Genomic DNA, 19,761 nt, shown 5'->3' with positions numbered 1-19,761 from the left:
ATTATACCTCCATTAAGTACTTGGCCTAATCAACTACTCAATACTGAGCTGCTGCGTAAAAAACAAACAAAACACCAAATAAAAAAACCAAACCACTGCAGCAAAACACCCTTAGAAGTGCCCAGCCTCTTAAGTTCCTTCTTGCTATCACAAACTTCTAAGAAAATACGTTAATCACCACACAGGACCTTATAAAAATATGGGACATTTAAAGAAACCAAAATGTTCAAATGAAAGTCTGTAACTGGTTTTTGTTTGGCTGTTAGTTTTTTCAGTATTTGACCCCCAAACCTGACTGAAACGTTTTCTGAAGATTCTCCCAATGTAAAATTATCAGTACAGTTAAAATTCTAAATTGCCCAGTATGCCTACAAATTCCTTCCTAGAGGGATTAGAAATGTTGTGACAGCTCTGAGTATGCCTCAGGCAACCACCAGTGAACCCTTATTATACTGCAATTCGCAAATCCCATTTTAAAGTCCTGTATTACATCACACATAATTCTGTATTCGATCCCAGCACTTACAGTTTTTAACTATTTCTACTGCGAGATCCTTGGCTGAATTATCGCTTCCCTTAAGTTGCAGGTAGCACCATGAAAGGAGGCTACCTTGAACAGACCAGAATAGGGAAGACAAGACTGTGCCACTCTCTTGCTGTGCAACATCCAGCATCATCATTTCACACTGAAAAATAAAGAATGTAACAAAAGGATATCCTCCGTTGCTGCAGAACGACACGAAACATGTACCCAGTAAACTGTGATGGACATTATATCATCCCACTCACCCCAGAAAAAAGATTAAATGCAACTGACAAGCAGCATGTAACACCATGAAGCAACTGATGGATTTTGTTTTGCTAAATTGAAATTTTAAGTAGGAATAGCTACAACGTATGAGTCACTGTGTTCTCAGCAAATTTTTTCTCCATATGTAAATGGCCCTCCTCCATTTACACCTCCCTTAGTGGCATGACCAATTCTAACCTCTCAACGTGGGATTACTTCTGTTTCCTAGCGTTGATAGGGTACCATAAATTCTTTTCAACACTACGGCAAAATATTTCATCTTCTACATTACTTACTCCACTATAATGAAATATTAATGCTTAAAGGAAAATACTTCAATTGTCTGCAAAACCTAATCCTGCAGACTTGAATAGCCCTGAACAGTTTTATCCAGATGGACAGGAAAGCTAGTTCTTTAGCATGTACCTCAGGCCTGCAGCTTGTGTTTGAATGCATACAGAAATCCTGGCAAAGCAGGAAGAGTGCAAAGACAATTACCTCTCTTGCTGCCACTAGCAGAAGGGTATCCATGACTGACAGCACTTCACTTATGTCAAAATCCGCGGAAACTCCTTTCTCTGGTAATAATAGGAGTCCACCTGGATCCTGATCACTACAAAACAAAGATCTTCTCACTAACCAAGTACCACCACAGTTCCAAAGCACAAATTTATTTATCCCTGTGATAAATCTGTAGAGATCCTACTGTATAATTACTAGGAAAATCAAAAGTTTGTGTTTTGATGACTCTAGACCAGTTAAATCAATACCAGCCATCACCATGGACAAACAATCACTTTAAAAACCTGGCAAACAGCCTAGAAGAAACCTAAGAGCAATACACTCTGATTTCAGCACCAACCTTGGACAATGTTTTATACAGCTACTCAGTTAATAAACATATTAAGTAGCAGTGTTCTCCTTCCTAAAGCAAAGTCAGTTGATTACTTTGGAGAATTATTTGCCAGGGGAATAACATTTCTAAAAAGGAATAAATATAAACTTATTAACAGATGGGTATCAAGACAATTATTGACAGTTTCAGGACCCCTTACCTGAAGTGGGTACACAAGGATCTGAAGGCAAGATGTACTGATTGCTTATGTTCTTGCTCTGTGATGTTTTTCTAGAAAAGGAAAAAGATTTATTTTTATGATATGTTCTGTTTCCTTCCTCTGTGAGAAAGAATTCTAATTTCTGCGTTCTACTATTCATTTTTGGTAAGAAAGGCAGGGTTAGCTCCTCTTTCTTTGGATAAGCTGCAGAGAGAGAGAGAAAGGGAAGGGTAAAGAGAGGCAAAGAAAAAAAAAGAAGGTTTTTACTTTAATAGGACAAAGTATACATTAGTTGACAACAAGAACTCAGATTTGTCCTCTTTTGGGCATAAAGAAAGCAGGTACTAAACAATCAATTTCTCATTTAAGAGTTTACCATCATGGTGAAGAGCTGGTGTCGCCTGGTCTGTCTATCTGGGAAAAAGATTGCTGCTCCACTGAGTAAGGTGTTCTTAACTTCCTCTTTTAGCATTTTCATTGGCATGAAGTTACTGTCCCCCATATCCACTACTGCTCATACAAAAAGGAAACAAAATTACAGGTTCAAATTAATACTCCATCCAGCATGTTAGAGGCTTAACTGAATTAAACATGTTATTTTACACAACTTCAAGCCCTTGCAATCCCATTACACACAGAGAAAATGAGGGGAAACTTTCTGACTTCTAGCAAGAAAGATTTTTCTAAGGATATATTTATTCCCTGAGTAAAGTAATTCTAGGAACATTAAGACTTGACAACTATCAAAGCTCATAAGGTTCTCGAGATGTGACAGGTTCTATATAAACTGTTTTATCTCTAGCTCGTTTTTCAAGAGTGTGTTAGTTCATAAACAAAAAAATTACACTTGAATAAGAAAGGTGTCATCCTACTTCCAATGAATCTAATGTGTAATTTCCATCCTCCACCGGCTCCAGAATCTTCCCTGTGCTTCTATAAACCTTACAGGCTCCTTTCAAGATCATTTATATTTATATGAAATAAACGAACCCCAGTAACATTATAGTTAAAGGATCACATTCTCTGCTAGTTCAAGCAGGCGCCATGTTTGAAAGAAGTTTTCTATTGCAGCTGCTTCCAGACCATACGTTGTCAGAGATCTATAAAACCATTTCATAGGGTTAAAAAGGAAGTTTCACTGGGATAGACTAATGAGCATACACTGACCTGAAGCAGCAGCAAAGGAACACTTGGCCTCTAGGAATAAATATCTTTTCCCAAATTGTAACTGTTTTAACACACTCGTAAGCCAGAACAGACAAAACAGTTAATGTAAATTACCTTCACACAAATGTCTATAAAGCTCTTCTGCAGCTTCTGTGTGACCAGATGTTTTGCTCTGAGAATTTTCTTGAGGTTTAGCAGTTTTACCGTCTCCAGCAAGTACAGAGAAGCAGCTCTGGAGAAGCTGCAGTAGCAGTGTTTGAGCAAAGATACATTCTTCCCTCGGGCTGCAAGAAAGCATAAAACAAACAGAAGCAGTAACTAGAACAGAAGCTCTTTTGCACCAAATAGATAATGTTATGAAAGTCACCATCTCAGATGGATAAAAACCACTGAGTAGAGAACAGATAGCCAAAAAAAACCCTGTAGCTACCGGCTAAATTAATCTGCATCTCAAGCTTCTACATAACATCAGAGTTAAAAACCCATATGGCAGCAACAGGAAAATGTTATTTATGTAAATGATGTCGTTTAGGAAGAAGAAACTGCTGCAACTAAACTAAGCATACTTTATTTATACATACACACACAGATTAGTTCTTCACCGCACAGTAAAGTGACTTACTTTTGGTGAAGTTTATTGTAAAAATTCCAGAACAGCTGCAAATCAAGGCCTGTGAAATCTAAAAATGACTTGTATTTTAATCCACTCTCCTTCTGTTGGACCTTAAAAAGGCAAAGAAAATGCAAGATTGGAAAATTAAGTCTATACAGAACACATTTATAAAAAGTAAATCCCTGGGCACTGGGCCTAAAGGAGCCTGGTTTCCTATAAATTTGCAGCTAACATGAATTCCAGTGTAAGGTCTTTCATGCATATTCCAGTGTCTAAACGTGACTGTTCATGCTGAAACCTTCCCCTTCACAGAGCTACTAAAAAGGACTCACTGTCCTCTTTCTAGACTGTCTAGTCCCCCACCCCTGTCCTCCACCTCCACCCACAACCTCTGCATCTTCATCTAATTCGACTGAAAATAATAACCAAAACGAGACTGCCCATAGCTCAGAATTGAAGTTGAAAAGGCAGATGCATGCACTGCAGGAACAAAACATGATTTTGACATGTATCCCCAGAAGCCGGGTACATTATGCTGAGACATATCAGCACATACCAGCAACATCTCTTAGTCGTACACATCTCACCCTAGGTATTTGCAGAATTATTTCAGATAAAAAGAGAACATGTTTTAATCTGTGCAACCTTCCTAGCTCTTTCTCTATGCATTTTTCCAGATGCTTCCTTCAGAAATAGCTATACTATCTAATAGACAGTAGAGCATCCTCCTGTTGCATCTATTTCACCCAGCATTGTAACATGATGCTGAAAAATGGTTCTTACCTCTCTTCTGGACCAAATAGTCCTAGTCAACTTCACTAAATATACACAGAATGCTATTTTTCAGAATTTTTTTTTTCCCCTCATAGCACAGTCTTAATGGTTGCTAGTACTGATTCCCAAGACTTCTCTTTATCCATTCACAACTACCATTAGCATAGCGTTATTACTTTTAGCATGGGAAATAACATGCTTAAAAAGAACTAAGAAGTAAGAATACCAGGTCCTGTGCCAGCTGCTGGACAAAATGAAGCGTCTTCAGGAGAAGAGTTGTGCCACAAACTGTATCGTCATCAGTCCTCCTGCACTGCAAGCAGTTCATGCTCCTATTGGGCTCGTCTCGCATCGGCCGAAGGTACCCAAGAACATGCAGGCCTTGAACCCCCAGCCGTTCTGCTGTGTCTTGTCTTGTGCACAAGAACTTTATCATCAAGTACTAGAAAGGCAGAAACACAGCACAAGATTGGGTTTTAAAAACTAGTACTAATCTGGCTTTTAAAAGACGTGAACACACATATGCGAGGAGACTGCAGGTAGGGCTGGGAGGTCAAGCCTTATTCCCTGGAAATCACCTCCAGAAGTTTAAAATACTGAGCCTGAGATTCAGGCTAAGCTTGAACTCTCCTCCCTTGCAAAAGTTACAGAGATGGTTCTGTGACCTCTACAAACACCTGCAAAGTTAGTTAAGTCATTATCAGTTCCATTTGTTCTACATACTCTGCTCCTTGGCTCTATAGCTACAGCATTTTCGCAGGTAAAATAATTATTAGCCACATTAAAAAGCAAGCAGAGGATCAATATGTAGTATTTAAAACATTCTTTTATGCAATCTATCCACAGTAAGGTACAGAATGCAAACCTGAAGGGAACAGCAAGTTCTGCCATCCAAATGTACTCAGTAACTCTGCACGCTCGTTAAGTCTCAGGGACTAAGGGTTACACAGACACCAGCAGAGTGGCTTAGCAAGCAGTCACAGTTTTAGAAAAATATCCAGTTGACTTGTAACTGTACCACCACTTCTGCTGATTTCCACAGTATGAAAAAGGACTGAGGAACTGCACAACAGCCGATTCCAGAATCAAGAGAAATGCAGGATGCAAAAAGCAAAGTTTTCTATTTAGGCACTCCCTGTCAAACCCCATATTCTGCCACTCTTGAAACAGAAAAGCCCCATATTCCTTAAGGAAATCAACCTAACTGATGGAACTGCTTAGCAATTGTCCCTTAAAACAAAGGTTGAAGAAACTGGCGGTAGTTGTCTAGATCTTAGAATAAAGGAACAATCATGTCTTTGTTTTTAGAAATATTTCCTCATGATGAAACTAGCAGTCTGTGCGTTATCACGTAATTTTGCATTAAATTTGATCCTGAAGCACCATTTAACTACAGCTCTCTGTGTATACATAAAGAAAGAATAAAACCTAAAGGACAGAAGCTGAATCATTCGTTTAACTAGAAGCCCATTGATTTTTACCTCTGCCCAGAAGAATTCTCCTTGCACAAAAGAGTTACTCATTTCAACTGGCATTACAACAAAGCACAGAGATCAACTTTATTTTATGGGGTTTTTTTGCTCACTGTGACTGCACCAACGGGTTTTCAGTTTCTTACTTGGGAGATTCTGCATTGCTGCATTTTGACATCAACTTCATCCCATTCTTCCTCCACTTCAAACCAGCCAATAGGGTCATCATCTCCCAGATCTTCATGCGAAGAACTGCTTCTATGTATCAAAGTATACCACAAACTTTGTGAAGAAGAAGTTTAAACAAACTGCAAGGCCGTTGATATTCTACCAAAATATTTTTAGCATGTTACAGCTACAAAGTTAGGATGAGAGACAACAGAAACTTTCACATACCCGAACTATCACATGCAAAGTAAGAAAATCCTTTTAGTCACTGTCCCTAACTTCCCTTCACTCCCAAGAAACAGTTCTGAGAAAGTAATAAAAGCTAATTAACCTATGATCTTCCCATAAAATGTTTCTGTTTACCAGTGATCTGCACCTCAAGCAGAAAGTTTGTTTTGTTATATCCCTTATTAAACAGGTTTTTAAATCAAGAGGTTGAAAACTAGCCATGATGTATTTCCTCAAACACATCAAATTGAGGCTCATTAAAATTAAACAAGTAATGATTAAATGACGCCTAATTTTTAAGTCATTTGGAACAATTCTCAATAGTTCAACTGGCATTGCAAAAAGACCTAATTAACATTTATCTTCCAGGTATTCGTTACAAAATGTCCGCCTATACCTGTTTTTTAAAAATTTTTTGAATTCCCGCAGCTTCCATTTGTCATAGCTTTCAAATCTTTTGAAGTGTTCCTCTGCATGGAACTTTTCCGAAGCACTATTATAAGCAAACACCAGCCCACACTGGGCCCCAATGGCACCTCTTCGGACCTAAGAGTAGAGATTCAGTTGCAATATTATGAAAAAATTGACAATAAAAATGTATTGCTTTTATATTTTATATTTCCCATAACAAAAAAGTTATGGAGAGGAACTAAATATTGACCGTACTTTTGTAACCCACTGAACCAGGATCGTGTGAATGGTTAATATTTGTTGCATTTATCACCCTGCTAGCACCCCAACATTAACCAGAGTTCCATATATTAATTCTCATTTAAATTTTGTATGCTTTTTTTCAACACAAACAAAACTAAAGTTATGTATCCTGGTATCACTACACTGCAAAACAGCTTAGCTACCTGTCCAGCTCATTAGAATTTACTTGCCAGAAATCCATCCACCTTTAAGTCTCTTTGACATTGAAATATGCATCCTTGTTCCAGGAATCAGAAATCTCACTGAAGTTTTGCCCTGGCCATGAGAGTTAATCACTTTTAAAAGTTAATCACTTTTAAAAGATCTTGCTTTTTAAACCAGATAAAAGTCACACCAAATGTGCAAAGTACACTGGTGTCTCTAAAAATGAATTTGAAAGACCTACATTTAATCTAACTTACTTGCTATCTTGAAACCTGCTATATACAGTTGGAAAATTATTTATAAGGTCTTACCTGTAAATCCATACTCTTCAGAGAGAAGCCATACACATAAGAGTCACTGGCTTGAGTATATCGCAAGATACAGACAACAGCAATATAAAAGAAGCGTCTTTACCACGTGCCTATGGCCCCTTAAACAATTGATGACCTCCCTTTCCTTAAGTTCCCTGTGACTTATACCAAAGTAAACCCCTAAAATAACGCTATTTCATGATGAATTGAAAATTCCAGTTCATACAAAAAAAATATTCTAATTCAACTCTACCACCAGGGAAAAAAGCAAGCCTTCTACTTCAAAAGGATACAGGAACCACATACCTTTATCCTTATCTGTGTCACTTGAAATGAAGATTCAGTTCCAGTAGAAAGAATGATACTTGCCCTGGTTTTCCCAGTTTCAGTAAGAAAACCTAAAGCAGCAGAGGGAATAGATGAGGTTGGAAGGAGTGCTAGTGCAAGCTCTTTGAAAGAGAATATGAAGATTGTGGACTAAAGGGGGGAAAACAAAACCACAATGCTTTTCTAGTGAAATGCTCCTTAGTAAATGCTTCCAAATAAAAAAGAGACAAGTAAGACGACTGTATTATGTCAGTACATGCTCCCACAAGAGCATACACGATCTCTCCAGACCGTGTCTCTCCTAGGACTGCAATACCTGCAGCAGTTTCAAGAGTGTTTCCCCATTAAAGGTTATTAGTAACTCCCAAATGTTACTTGGGCTTGTAGCTGTATTCACTGATACAGCTCACCTTTCCCCAAACTGTGATCCACAAAACAGCGTAAGACAATCCACAAATATTTTTTTTTTAAAAAAAAACCCAACCAACCAACCAAACACAAAGCAAACAGAGGGGTAAAATGAGCATTTAGAATGTGCCTGATTTTCTGTCACAATAGCTTTCATTTACCAGTAGCACTGCACAAGACAATACACAATTTAAAAAAAAAAAAAAAGATTAGGCAGCATTTCACTTAAAAAGGAGGTCAAGAAAAACAAAACTGTTTAGATTTTATCTAGTACATAAAAGCATTGCATTAACAAAGACAGGCTTTAAAGAAGAATTAATAGTTACGTATAGTCAGCGAAAATTTCAATGATTTCTACCATATCTCTCCATCAATATTTGGGAAACAAACAGTGAATTATTCAGGAGTTCAAGCCACAAAATGTGCTCTAGTATAATTTTCTTTGTGACAGCTCATTGTTGACTTCCACATAAAATATCAATAATTCTCCCCAAAATCCAATCTTTTTGTTTTAACAATAAGCTGGCTCCTGAGAAATCCACCTTGTTGTAAAACAGAATTTCCACATTGTTTTGGTTTTTTGGGTTTGGTTTCGTTTGTATTTTTGGGGGTGGGGAGGTGTTTGTTGTTTTGCCCTTTTTTTTTATTTTTAATTACAGATCTTCCATATCATAAAACTATCGAGTAGCACCAAGTATATTTAACTATAAGTGGAACAGCACCACAGCCTTATTAACAGCCTTTGTGTAGTTGAATATGCTGGATTTTAAGTCCAGGCTCTTACCATCCCCAGTCCATGGCTCTACAAGGAGGTTTTCAGGCCCTGATTTATCTTCTTTTCCCTTTACATCACATGCTTGCAGTGTTAGTCGCAAAGGTTTTCCTAAGTAAGAAAATGCAAGGGTTTATCAAGTTCATAAAAAACACTGGGGAAAATGCTTTCTAAAGTTCTTCGTAGAGAAAATGAATGGAAAAAATTACAATACTGAGATTTTTACCATTGTCAGACACACAAAAAAAAAAAGTGTGAAGAAGCTGGAGTGTACAAGATACATTGACCTAAAATAGCTCAAGTTTTAGATATGGGCAGAAGGACAATGAAAATCATGACAACTAATGTTCCTTCAACTGTTTGCAGACTTCGGAATTCACAATATGCGAAATATCACTCTTGTCTTGCAAAAAAGGCAGTGGCTACTCCGGGAAAAACTAAACAATTTTCAAACCTATTGAAAGTAAATACTGATATTATAATTATAAAATAAAAGCAAAGCAAAAAAATCTTCCTGAGAGAGTAACGATAATCTCAGAAGCTGACATCTGAGAAAACACAGATTTATCAAAGAAGTACAGTCATTACAGCAAAAGTTGACCACCTTTTGCGAGACCATGCACAGCTCTACACTTAATGACACATTCAGATTAGTTTATAAAAGTGAAAATAAAAGCACTGTAAATAGACGCTAATGACATTATGTTTAGAACACTTCTTCAATTTATGCATGTCTGCAAGAGAGATCCCTGACTGAGGCTAAACATACAAAAAAGTGTGTTATTGGAAGAATGAAAACACTTGATGCCATTTGCTTTCTACACAACACAAACACTATCACCACCTTGATACAGCCACTATCTACAAAGTTCAGGTTTTCTCCCTCAAGAGAATGCTACCTGGTTCAATTCTTAGATCAAAGAAAGCTGATCTAATCAATAACTTTTAAGACAGTTCAGCTTCTTGGTTAACAGATGATAATTTAGAAGTCTTGTACAGTTTTAACCCCTCAAAGAGTAACAAGTACAACTCAAAGCTGCATATTGTTTTAAGTACATACAGTAAAGGCTCCAACAATTATTCATTTACCATATTTATAAAGAAGGTTCTGTCTGACTGTTGCCATGGAAGCGATAAGCGATGAAGCCTTGTACGGAGTGTCCAGATGATCAGTGATTGTACAAAGAGAACTTATCACTTTAGCGACACTCCCCCTGGCTAAGGCAAAGGCCAGGAGTGTAAGTTCAACCTCTGGAGTAGTACAACAACTGGGGAGGGAAAAAAAAACAACAGAATGAAAAGAAACTCCAAAGACATTCTGTTTTTAAACAAAAATAACATTCACATGGAAAAAATCTAGAGGTGCCTGTTTCTTAATGTCTTTGAATTTTTCAAGATACTAAAAAAATAGCAGGTGTGTAAAAATGAGATACATTTGCTATAAAAATTCCTCAAAACCATCTTCCACTCCATCAAAATACATCAACACAAACTCACCTTGTTATTCTTATAAGGAAGCTATCTACTTCTTCCAAAACATTTGGAGATAAGAAGCTTGAAAAATCTGTAGACCCTGGCGTTAGAGATAGAGGTGGCATGTGTTGCAGTGCTTTCCTAGTAGAAAGGAGGGAATGTAACATCAGACACCAGAGAGAATTGGAGAAAACAGCCTTTTAAAATTAGACATTTGAATCACCATGTTTTTTTGCAAAAAGGTCTCTATAAATAGTTTCTGAGGGCAGAAGATTTATATACGCAGAGAATCTCTTCCAAAGGTAAAACTAGTATTGCATTCTGGGCAGGGCAAGTTCAACGACTGCCAGGTAATCTTGAATGTAGCCTCATATCTCAGATTTAATGAGACAAATAAATCAAAGGGGTTTGAATTAAATCCGTGACAGCATTAGAAATAGCTTAGCGCCCAAGTACTGCTTTACTTTAAATAGTTTTAGAATTGAGCAACAGCCTGTTAATAAAGGGAAAAATCCTTTTAAATTCTTTCAGAACAATTACAGGAACTAAGAGAAACTGGTTAGCTCAGATCAGAATTTTTGTTTGATTTCCAAAGGTAACGCAAGAACCCCTGAAAACAGGAATTCCTAAGCAGTTTCAAAGTCATTCTATGCAACACTGAAGTTTGGGGGTTTGCTTTATAATTCCAAACACTGAATTTGTACTTCCTGAAAGCACATTTTTCGGTCAAGATTTCGCCATTATAACTTACTTAGCTTTATTAGCTCAGTATTTACATTGTATTTCTAAAAAAATATCTCAAGTGTGGCAAATCTGAAGCCCTTCGGTTTTAGTAAAGCTTGCCGACATAAGCATGTATAAAGTTATCTAAACTTTAAAGAAGATTCATAGATGACACAAATTAAAAGATAGGCTTAATGGACTTTAGCCTACAGTACTCATTAACCTGGCGATAGCCATGCTCTTAAGCATGGTGGCATCACGCTAAGCTCTATAAAAGTTGATGTGGGTGTGTAATGGTTTTATTAGGATTCCAATCCTTCAAGTCATTGGGCAGAAGCATTTGGCAGTCAAACAAGGAAACAGTAACGCAGAAAGTGGCCAACCACCACGAGCAAACATCTGCACAGAGATCCTGCATATTCCTGACTATATCCCTGCATAAGGCATGGCATTACAGAAGCAAACATTTGCTAAAAATTAAGCTCAATTTAGCTCCAGTGGTACGCGGAAGGTGTTCAATATTTATAATCAAAAAAATTAACAATAAAATTTAATTAATTTTAGGCTTTTCAAAATTATTACAAGTCAGAGGACAGGTAAAAAACCCTATCTGTCAGTGTTCAGTCATGACTTAACAACTAGATTAGACAACAGGTAGGAGAATTTGACTTGTTCTAGTGTGTGCAAATGGATAAAAGAGAAATACCACAATAGCTGAAATTATGTTCAAACACCGTGATGAAGGGAGTGGAAGCCAGTTACACAAAGTAGATTAGTTTACTAAAGCTGGAAGTATTTTTAAAAATAATTTTTTAAAAAGTCACAAACCATCTAAGTTTGGTACTTACTGAGTATTTTGTAAAATAGTGTGAACGAATGCTGGATTTGTTTCCATGGAAGCTGTTACCAGAGAGGTCAGCAAAGACCAGTACCAGATAGCCGAAGCATCGCACACAGAGACGCCCACCTTCTTAACCCTTTGATAACCAAAGGCCCTGAGTCCATGGATTCTTGTGTCACATCCATCACTAAGGCAACGCTTGATGTTTATCTGTACATCTGTCAAAACACAAAACATTTTTTTTTCAATTTCTTCTGCTGGATTAGATCTAGAAGAATCCAGATATTCAAAGCAATAATTGCTGCAAAGCCTCCTAGAAAAATAGCAGCAGATATGTAACAGTACTCCCACATACAGACAACTATGCATATGTGTTTCTTCACCGTGCTTATGATTTGGAAGATTCAGCCTTTGAATGGCCTATGAGATCCTTTACATACTGTATGGCTAGAAATTAGGGGAAAAGTAGTAAAAAGACCCTTAAAGTGGAAAATAGATTATAGATTATCCAGTACCGTTCCACCTACATACATAGGAAGTGTCTTGAGAATGGCAGCGGAGAAGATAGAGAAAAAGAACAAAGCCTAAAAATAAAGTTTTGAGTTAGATAAAAATTTTCACGTAAGTTCTTGACCATTTTGCATAGATAACGTTGTCCTAGTTACTTCTGAGGAACAACATCCTTGCTGCCCACTTCTGTGGCAGTGAGAGTTCATCTTAGTGAAAAGCACCTCTTTGGAAGGAAGGGACAAAATTTCCAAAGCTGCAGAAGCCATCTTAGGAAGAAGCAGCTTTCCTCTGTTTGATTCCAATATAGCACCCACAGATCTACCAGCCTTAAAAATAACACTACTTAAAAACCCTTAGCATAAAACCTGCTTTTACAAAAAGCATCTGACCAGCTTCAGAGCTTTGCTACTGAAGAAAAAAAAAAGAAATACTTGCTCAGAAGCAGATTTTTTTGCCAGATGCCATCATCCAACATACGCTTTCACTGTGCAAGCAAAGATATTTTAAAATTGCCCAGTGTCTTCAAACTGAGAGGCTAAAACTGCATATTTAGTCATCCTGGCTCTTCAACCCTTAGCCCAAGTTCCAGACAGATGCCATGAGAAAGACTCAGAAAATATCTTACAGGCTAGAAATTAAACTACAGTTAAAACAATTTCTCTAACCCAAGGACCAGGTCAAAAGTTTGTTCTAATAACTGACATTTCAACACATCGATCTATGATCTACCCAACCTTTCACCTTCAAAAAAGCACCAGAACAGTATACCAATGGTATCTTTATTGACTCACACATCTGACTAATGTTAGCGTTTTCCAACAGTGTTACGTAGCCAGTGATATTGCTTGGAATGTGAACATCTCGGACCTCCTGAAGACTGCTGGCATTCCTTCCCACTGCCACTGTAACTTGCTGTGGCATGTAACTCTGGTCATTAGCTGCCACTGCAATGGACAGATGTCTCAAAACAACATCTGGCTTCATCTTTAAACTGCAAAGCAAAGAGAACATAAGTCAAGTATTTCATTTTAGCTAAGCTTCACTCTGTATCCACTTCTATAGACACAAATAAATCCGCTGGCCACTAACTAGAGCTTCACAGGCACTACCAGCCCCATATCACGGTGGACAAGTTAGAAAACTTGTAATTGACTTAAATGACAGTCACCTCTGATAATGAGACTGTAGAATTTGGTTGTTCAGCTTTTCAACTAAGAATTCATTCCCCGGGAATAAAAATGTAGTGTCAATAATGACCAACATGAGACTTTAAAAAAAAATAAAAAATTAAAGTATACACACTTAGATCTACTACCGAAAAAACACATTTCATGGAGTTTCACGTAACTTTCTAGACAGTGGCAAAGCACCTCAAGCAATAACTACTGCATCTGTAATGCAGTTTGGAAAGCTTAGCTACAAAGCAAAGGTACGTGCCAGCATGGAAGATGTATGCATTTTACCGGTGAATACTTTTACTTGGTGGTCAGGCCTTTAAAATTTATGCAGAAGTCAACTATATTCATCTGTCGGTCATTAATTGCACAATTTTTTTTCAGTTACCTGTAATGGGTTGGCGTGACAAGGTTTTGGTAGCCAGGGGGCTACAGGGGTGGCTTCTGTGAGGAGCTCATGCCCAACAGAGCCGATGCCAGCCGGCCAAGGCCGAGCCCAGCAGCGATGGTGGCAGCGCCTCAGGGTAAGAGATTTAGGAAGGGGGGAAAAAACCTGTGCAACTGCAGCCAGAGAGGAGCGAGATGGGAGAGCAGCAGCCCCGCAGCCCCCAGGCCAGAGCCGGAGGGGCTCCAGACCCTGGAGCAGACATTCCCCCCAGCCTGTGGGGAGCCCCCGGCCCATGGAGCCCCCAGGGGAGCAGACCCCCCCGCAGCCCGGGGAGGGCCCCACGCCGGGGCAGGGGGTGCCCCATGGGCAGCGGCGCTGAGGCAGCCCCTGGCAGGGCCCGTGGCACATGGGGAGAGGAGCCCGGGCTGGGGACCCCGTGGGGACGCCCTGGGGCCAGCTGGGCCTGGGAGGCTGCACCCATGGGAGGGACCCACGCTGGAGCAGAGGAAGAGTGTGAGGAGGAAGGAGCAGAAGAGACAGCATGTGATGAACTGACTGTAACCCCCATTCCCATTCCCCGTCCCTCTGTGCTGCTGGTGGGGAGCAGGTAGAGACATCAGGAGTGAAATTGAGCCCAGGAAAAAGGGAGGGGTGGGGAGAAGGTGTTTTTAAGATTTGGGCTTATTTCTCAACTTCCTACTCTGATTTGAATGGTAATAAATTAAACTAATTTCCCCAAGTCAAGTCTGTTTTGCCTGTGAGGGTAATTGCCGAGCAATCTCCCCATCCTTATCTCGACCCACTTTCCTTGTATTTTCTCTCCCCTGCCTGGCTGAGGAGACCGACAGGGCGGCTTCGGTGGGCACCCGGCCTCCGGCCAGGGCCAAACCACCACAATACCCCACTGGCTGTAGACTTAAGGGCTAACACCCCCAAAACTCAGCTGTACATTGCCACATCACTCACCGGATCCAATGCGAGCGAGCACTCCCATCCGACTGCCAGAAAGATGTAGTTTCGCCATTTGTCATCTTGTCAATATCAGCAGAATTGGATGAGGTTTCTATGTGAGTATAGCACTTTGTGACAGACTTCAGCTTGTCCGACTCCTGATCACCATTCAAGTCACTGGGGTATTCTGCAAAGAAACCCCTCATCAGCACTCTTCCTTTGCTTGTTTTGAATATTGTTATACCTTTATAATAACTATCTCATATAGAATAACTTGTTGGCACAGAACACAGTTCCTGGAGAACTGTTTCTGACAGAAACTAGAAGACAGCGAAGTTGCATTTCACCTGAAATGAAATCATCTCAACCTGCCACTTGCAGTATTAAAGTACCTACTTTGCCTGGAGTTCAATAGCCTTTATCTCCTCCTTTCATTACTGGCCTCACCAGTGTTTTATCATTATTATGCCAAAATACAAATAGACGAGAGGAAAAAGTAATACAATGGAGAAAACGTCAATTCAGCTGTTCCAGGGAAGGGACAAAGCATATTGTCTCCCCAAGCAACTTGATCTATTTCAATAGAAGTGCAGATAACTGAAAATATCAAGTCAAGCTGTGAGGAAAAGGAGTCATCCCTCTAGGGAGACCACCAGGCCAGTCCCATCTGAAATACAGTAAGATTCGCTACCTCTACCCCTAACCAGCAAATTCTTTTTTAATACTGAACAGTCAACTTCAGAAAACATTCATCTTCGCATGGGAACTAAAGTTCTAGCAACTAGTAGAGATATTGACTGAATAAAGGCTATAGCAAGTTAGTACTCATCATTCTGAAACAGGTCAGGAGAAAGGTGAAAGACATCCCAGTGTGTTACTCTGATTGCTAGGTAGTTAGGAAAATAATTTATGTGCCTCAAAAACCAACACAAAACCCACAGAAGCATGTAGATCAACTTCATAAAAAGCCATGCCTGTTAAAGATTAAACAGTAAAGAAAGCTTTGTCTTTTATCTGTAATCGCTTCTTCAAGCTATGGTTACATTACCATCTTGAAAAAAGAAGAGAAAGATACTACATACCTTTCTCTTTTAGGAGAAGCCGATCTAAAGAATCCTTCAATACAGAAGACCGCATAGTACAGATATTGTTGAAGTACTCCAACACTGGGTAAGGGATGGCAGTACTAGAAATCCGATTCCGGTGCAAAAATCTCAGTATCATTGAAGCATGAAGACCGAGACGCTCTTTCGATTCAGAAAATATATCAATAAAACCTAGAAAGAGACATTATTTCTATCTTCGTTGCAACACCTGACTTGACCAAGTCATCATTTGTCCCCTCTGTAACGTATGACTAGATAAATCCCAGTTAAGCACGGGAACCTACATGAGAACTACATTCCACCATATAAAGTAGCTCAAACTTTGCAACCTTTGCAGCAGGACTGTGAAAGGTGCAGGCAAGTACTTTTGCCAGTAACCAGAAATGCCTGAAGGGGTTCAAAACAATTTACAATAAAAAAATAATCTTACTTCTTGTGCTTATTTTGCTGTCCCAGAAGTTCAAAGTGAAACAGTTGCTGCTTGGCTAATGAGCTGATGTACTCACATCACTCACGCTGAGCTACACTAAGCATTTGGCATTATGGATTATTCCCAAAGAGATGCCTAATGCTTTCCATGAACTTCATAAGAAATTTCAGCTCCTTGACAGCGGTACTCTGAATCACAGTGCATTTAGATGCATAGAACAGTACTCCGTAAGTACTCTCCTCTGACTTATCTCTAGCCAATTCTAGCACTTCTCATTTAATCCTCTGAGGCAAATCCCCTTTAGCCACTTTGCATCAAAAGCTTGGAAGGAAACTCAGTAACCGATACTTATCCCAGAAATCAAATTCTGGAAACTGACACTTTCCAAACAGTATGCTATAAAACATGAATTATGTTTTAGCAGGATTTCAAATGCTAAATAACAATATAATAAAAAGGAATATGACTCTTCACCTGAAATAGACTCAATGAAGGATTTATTCCTCCAGTTACTGAGTACAAGATCGCATTAGCTAGGCATTCAGCAAAATTTTGCAAGGAACTGTTTTCTGACCATAAGCTAAACCAAACAAGGATAAGCAGCTCCACAGCTGCTCACACAGAGAAGAAAATATTGGGTTTTTATGAAAGTTAGTGAGCTGGATGTAGTTATGGGAAATTTTTCATTTACAGCAACTTCACTTGTTTGATACTAGAGAAACAAGAACAACCCGAAGTATGGTTTTGATAAGATCAGGACAAGCAACACTATTAACACAATTTATTGAAGCAGCACCCCTTATAAAAAAAGGCAAGACTTGGGAAACCATTTGTTTTGTCACTGTTCTCATACCTGGAACTAGTGAACAAGCTTGCAGTTGCCTGATCACATGGCTAAGCTCCCCTTGAAGATTAGCTCCACTAGAATTCTTGAGAGCCTCCAGCATGTTCTCCACATCTACGGTGCCATCTCCTTCAGCATCAAATTGTGCAAAAGCCTGAAAAGAAGCAAAAAAAAAAAAGAAAATTATTTCAAGCAGAAATTCAAGGTATTTCACAGAAACTACAGCAGTAAACATAACAGCATTAAATAAAAATCAGAAGAATCTGTTTTCCGTAGTACTGAATTTGTAACAACAGGAAACAGCCTGGCTGGAAATCTGCAGTCCTTAGCAGGTTTTAAGGCATTTGCACTGCCTTCCTATAGAAGTCAACCATAGTTACGTTTAGGTGGAGCCAGCACATCATCTATACCAGTGAATCAGCAGTATCCATCCACCGGCAGCTGGAACTACGAAGAAGGTGCTCACAAAAGAACACTAAAAAGCTTTTCCATTAAAGGGTAGAGTAGTTCTAAAAGCCATACCACCATCCATTACGCATTACTGCTGCATCTATCTCACACTGCACCCTCTCATATTCTTTCAGGTTTTAACTACTTCCTTTACTTACGGAAGTGTCTGTAGAACCAGATTTTTTAAAATGTGTATTTCCTTCCATACACTGTCCTCCTACACAAAACACCAGTTTAACACAGTTTTTCAAAGTATGTGTGAAAACAATGGGGTTAGACAAGACTTCCCCCTCCCCCTTATGGAAGGGAATAATTGCCAACTTTATTAACTTTGACCTTAACATAAATATTTAATATAAGAAGTTGTGTTGAGCACGTATAAAGAGTCACTCACACAGCTATGCATTTCACATCTTTGTACTAACAAAAGTACAAGATACTTTTATTCAGCTAAACCTATCCAACAGAACCAAGCTGGTAAAGGTAATTTTTTTTAACTAGCCACGTCACAGAACTCACGATCCAGTGACACACTACTATTAAAAAGAACACCTAGCTATATTTTCACATTCATATTTAATTTTGAATCAAGCTTCTGTTTAATTGAAAAAACAAAAACAAAAAAAAACCAAACCCAAACCCTGACCATACCCCAAAAAGAAATGTTGTATTTCACAAGCACCTTTTTTTTTTTCCCCCCTAAATTGGGAATGCACTTACAAAATATATTTCTTTACAAGCAAGACTTCCCAGCCCTGAACTTGGTATTTCAGGTTCAGCCACATAGCCAAGTCAACTTGGCCTCTAAGAACAGATCACAAGCGTCTGACAGAGTCAAATCACGGCTGTTTGGGAGGAAGCTTACGCTTGAATCTCTTGGTTTGCTACCCGATTATCGAACTTGATGCACCATTAAAAGTACTATCCTAGAGAGAAATAATCTGAAATGATTAGATCGAAATAACCTGCCAATTAACCATGACATAATTACACCACTTAAATGAGAGCAAAGTCCTTGGAAGGCAACCGAATCAAAATGCTGTATTTTAGCTGACTGCAGCTCCAGCAGCACTTCTGTGGCACAGAGCTGAATTTTAACAGGAGTTTATAGAACTGCTAAGCTAAACATACAGCTGAACACACGCTAACAATGATCACCTTTTAAAAAAATTATTCTTGGTAGCAAAGGCGAACGGTGCTGGGCACCCAGAAAGGACCTCAGCCAGTACAGACGGCTGAGGCTGGGCATCAGGTAGGTGCTGAAGCAAAAAACTAAGGCTTTTGCTGGAGGACAACACCACAGCGGGAATTAACTTTAACAAACGTTAACTCGGTTGCCAAAACAATTCGACATACAGTTTTGCACCACACCATTCCTGCCATTATGATAGAATCACAGAAACTGTTCAGGTTGGAAACGACCTTTCAGATCATCGAGCCAACCGTTAAGCCAGGACTGCCGAGTCCACCGCTAACCCATGTCCCTAAGCACCGCATCCAGACGTCTTTTAGATACCTCCCGGGATGGCGACTCAACCACTTCCCCGGGCAGCCTGTTCCAGTGCTTGACAACACTTCATGGGAAGCAATTTTTCCTAATTATGACTTTTTCTCCTTGTATTTAAAGTCAAACTGTGCAATTACTAAAACACGAGGTAAACAAGTGAACAAGTTTGGTGATGTTACTAGTGAAAACAAACACCAAAGAAGATGACAAGGCTGGATCTGCCAATATCTACTTTAAACGAAATTTTTATACTTTCATGTAGGGAGAGATTATGACATATGTGCTTTTCTTTGTATCTTAATGCAGTATTTTGCTATTTTATTTTTAAACTCTTCCTATGATCTCAGGAGACTGCGCCAACACTAGAACTCTACAATTATTTTTTGACTGTTCAGTATAACAAACTCTTTAACTGACACA

General features: G+C 39.0%; 1 protein-coding gene across 4 annotated transcripts in view; it reads right to left on the bottom strand.

Annotated features, from left to right (window-relative positions):
* The window catches only part of ZZEF1 (zinc finger ZZ-type and EF-hand domain containing 1), a 60,583-nt gene that overhangs the window by 37,896 nt on the left and 2,926 nt on the right, over nt 1–19,761 (bottom strand). For all 4 annotated transcript variants that reach the window (XR_008732887.1, XM_055714549.1, XM_055714558.1 and 1 more), the window contains exons 2-19: nt 17,394–17,538; nt 16,087–16,281; nt 15,020–15,191; nt 13,282–13,481; nt 11,988–12,198; nt 10,441–10,557; nt 10,033–10,211; nt 8,956–9,054; nt 7,743–7,834; nt 6,665–6,813; nt 6,018–6,129; nt 4,626–4,841; nt 3,635–3,735; nt 3,127–3,296; nt 2,222–2,355; nt 1,846–1,916; nt 1,289–1,403; nt 527–686 (exon numbers count right to left, since the gene is read on the bottom strand). Coding sequence is in view for 3 of the 4 variants with exons in the window: in XM_055714549.1 (XP_055570524.1) it covers nt 527–686; nt 1,289–1,403; nt 1,846–1,916; nt 2,222–2,355; nt 3,127–3,296; nt 3,635–3,735; nt 4,626–4,841; nt 6,018–6,129; nt 6,665–6,813; nt 7,743–7,834; nt 8,956–9,054; nt 10,033–10,211; nt 10,441–10,557; nt 11,988–12,198; nt 13,282–13,481; nt 15,020–15,191; nt 16,087–16,281; nt 17,394–17,538 (2,638 nt within the window). In the remaining variant the exon portion in view is untranslated. The remainder of the gene's footprint in view (nt 1–526; nt 687–1,288; nt 1,404–1,845; nt 1,917–2,221; nt 2,356–3,126; nt 3,297–3,634; nt 3,736–4,625; nt 4,842–6,017; nt 6,130–6,664; nt 6,814–7,742; nt 7,835–8,955; nt 9,055–10,032; nt 10,212–10,440; nt 10,558–11,987; nt 12,199–13,281; nt 13,482–15,019; nt 15,192–16,086; nt 16,282–17,393; nt 17,539–19,761) is intronic.

The sequence above is a fragment of the Falco cherrug genome, chromosome 1, assembly GCF_023634085.1.
Source record: "Falco cherrug isolate bFalChe1 chromosome 1, bFalChe1.pri, whole genome shotgun sequence".
In the NCBI taxonomy this organism is placed as follows: Eukaryota; Metazoa; Chordata; class Aves; order Falconiformes; family Falconidae; genus Falco; species Falco cherrug.
This window is presented reverse-complemented; position numbering and strand designations above follow the sequence as displayed.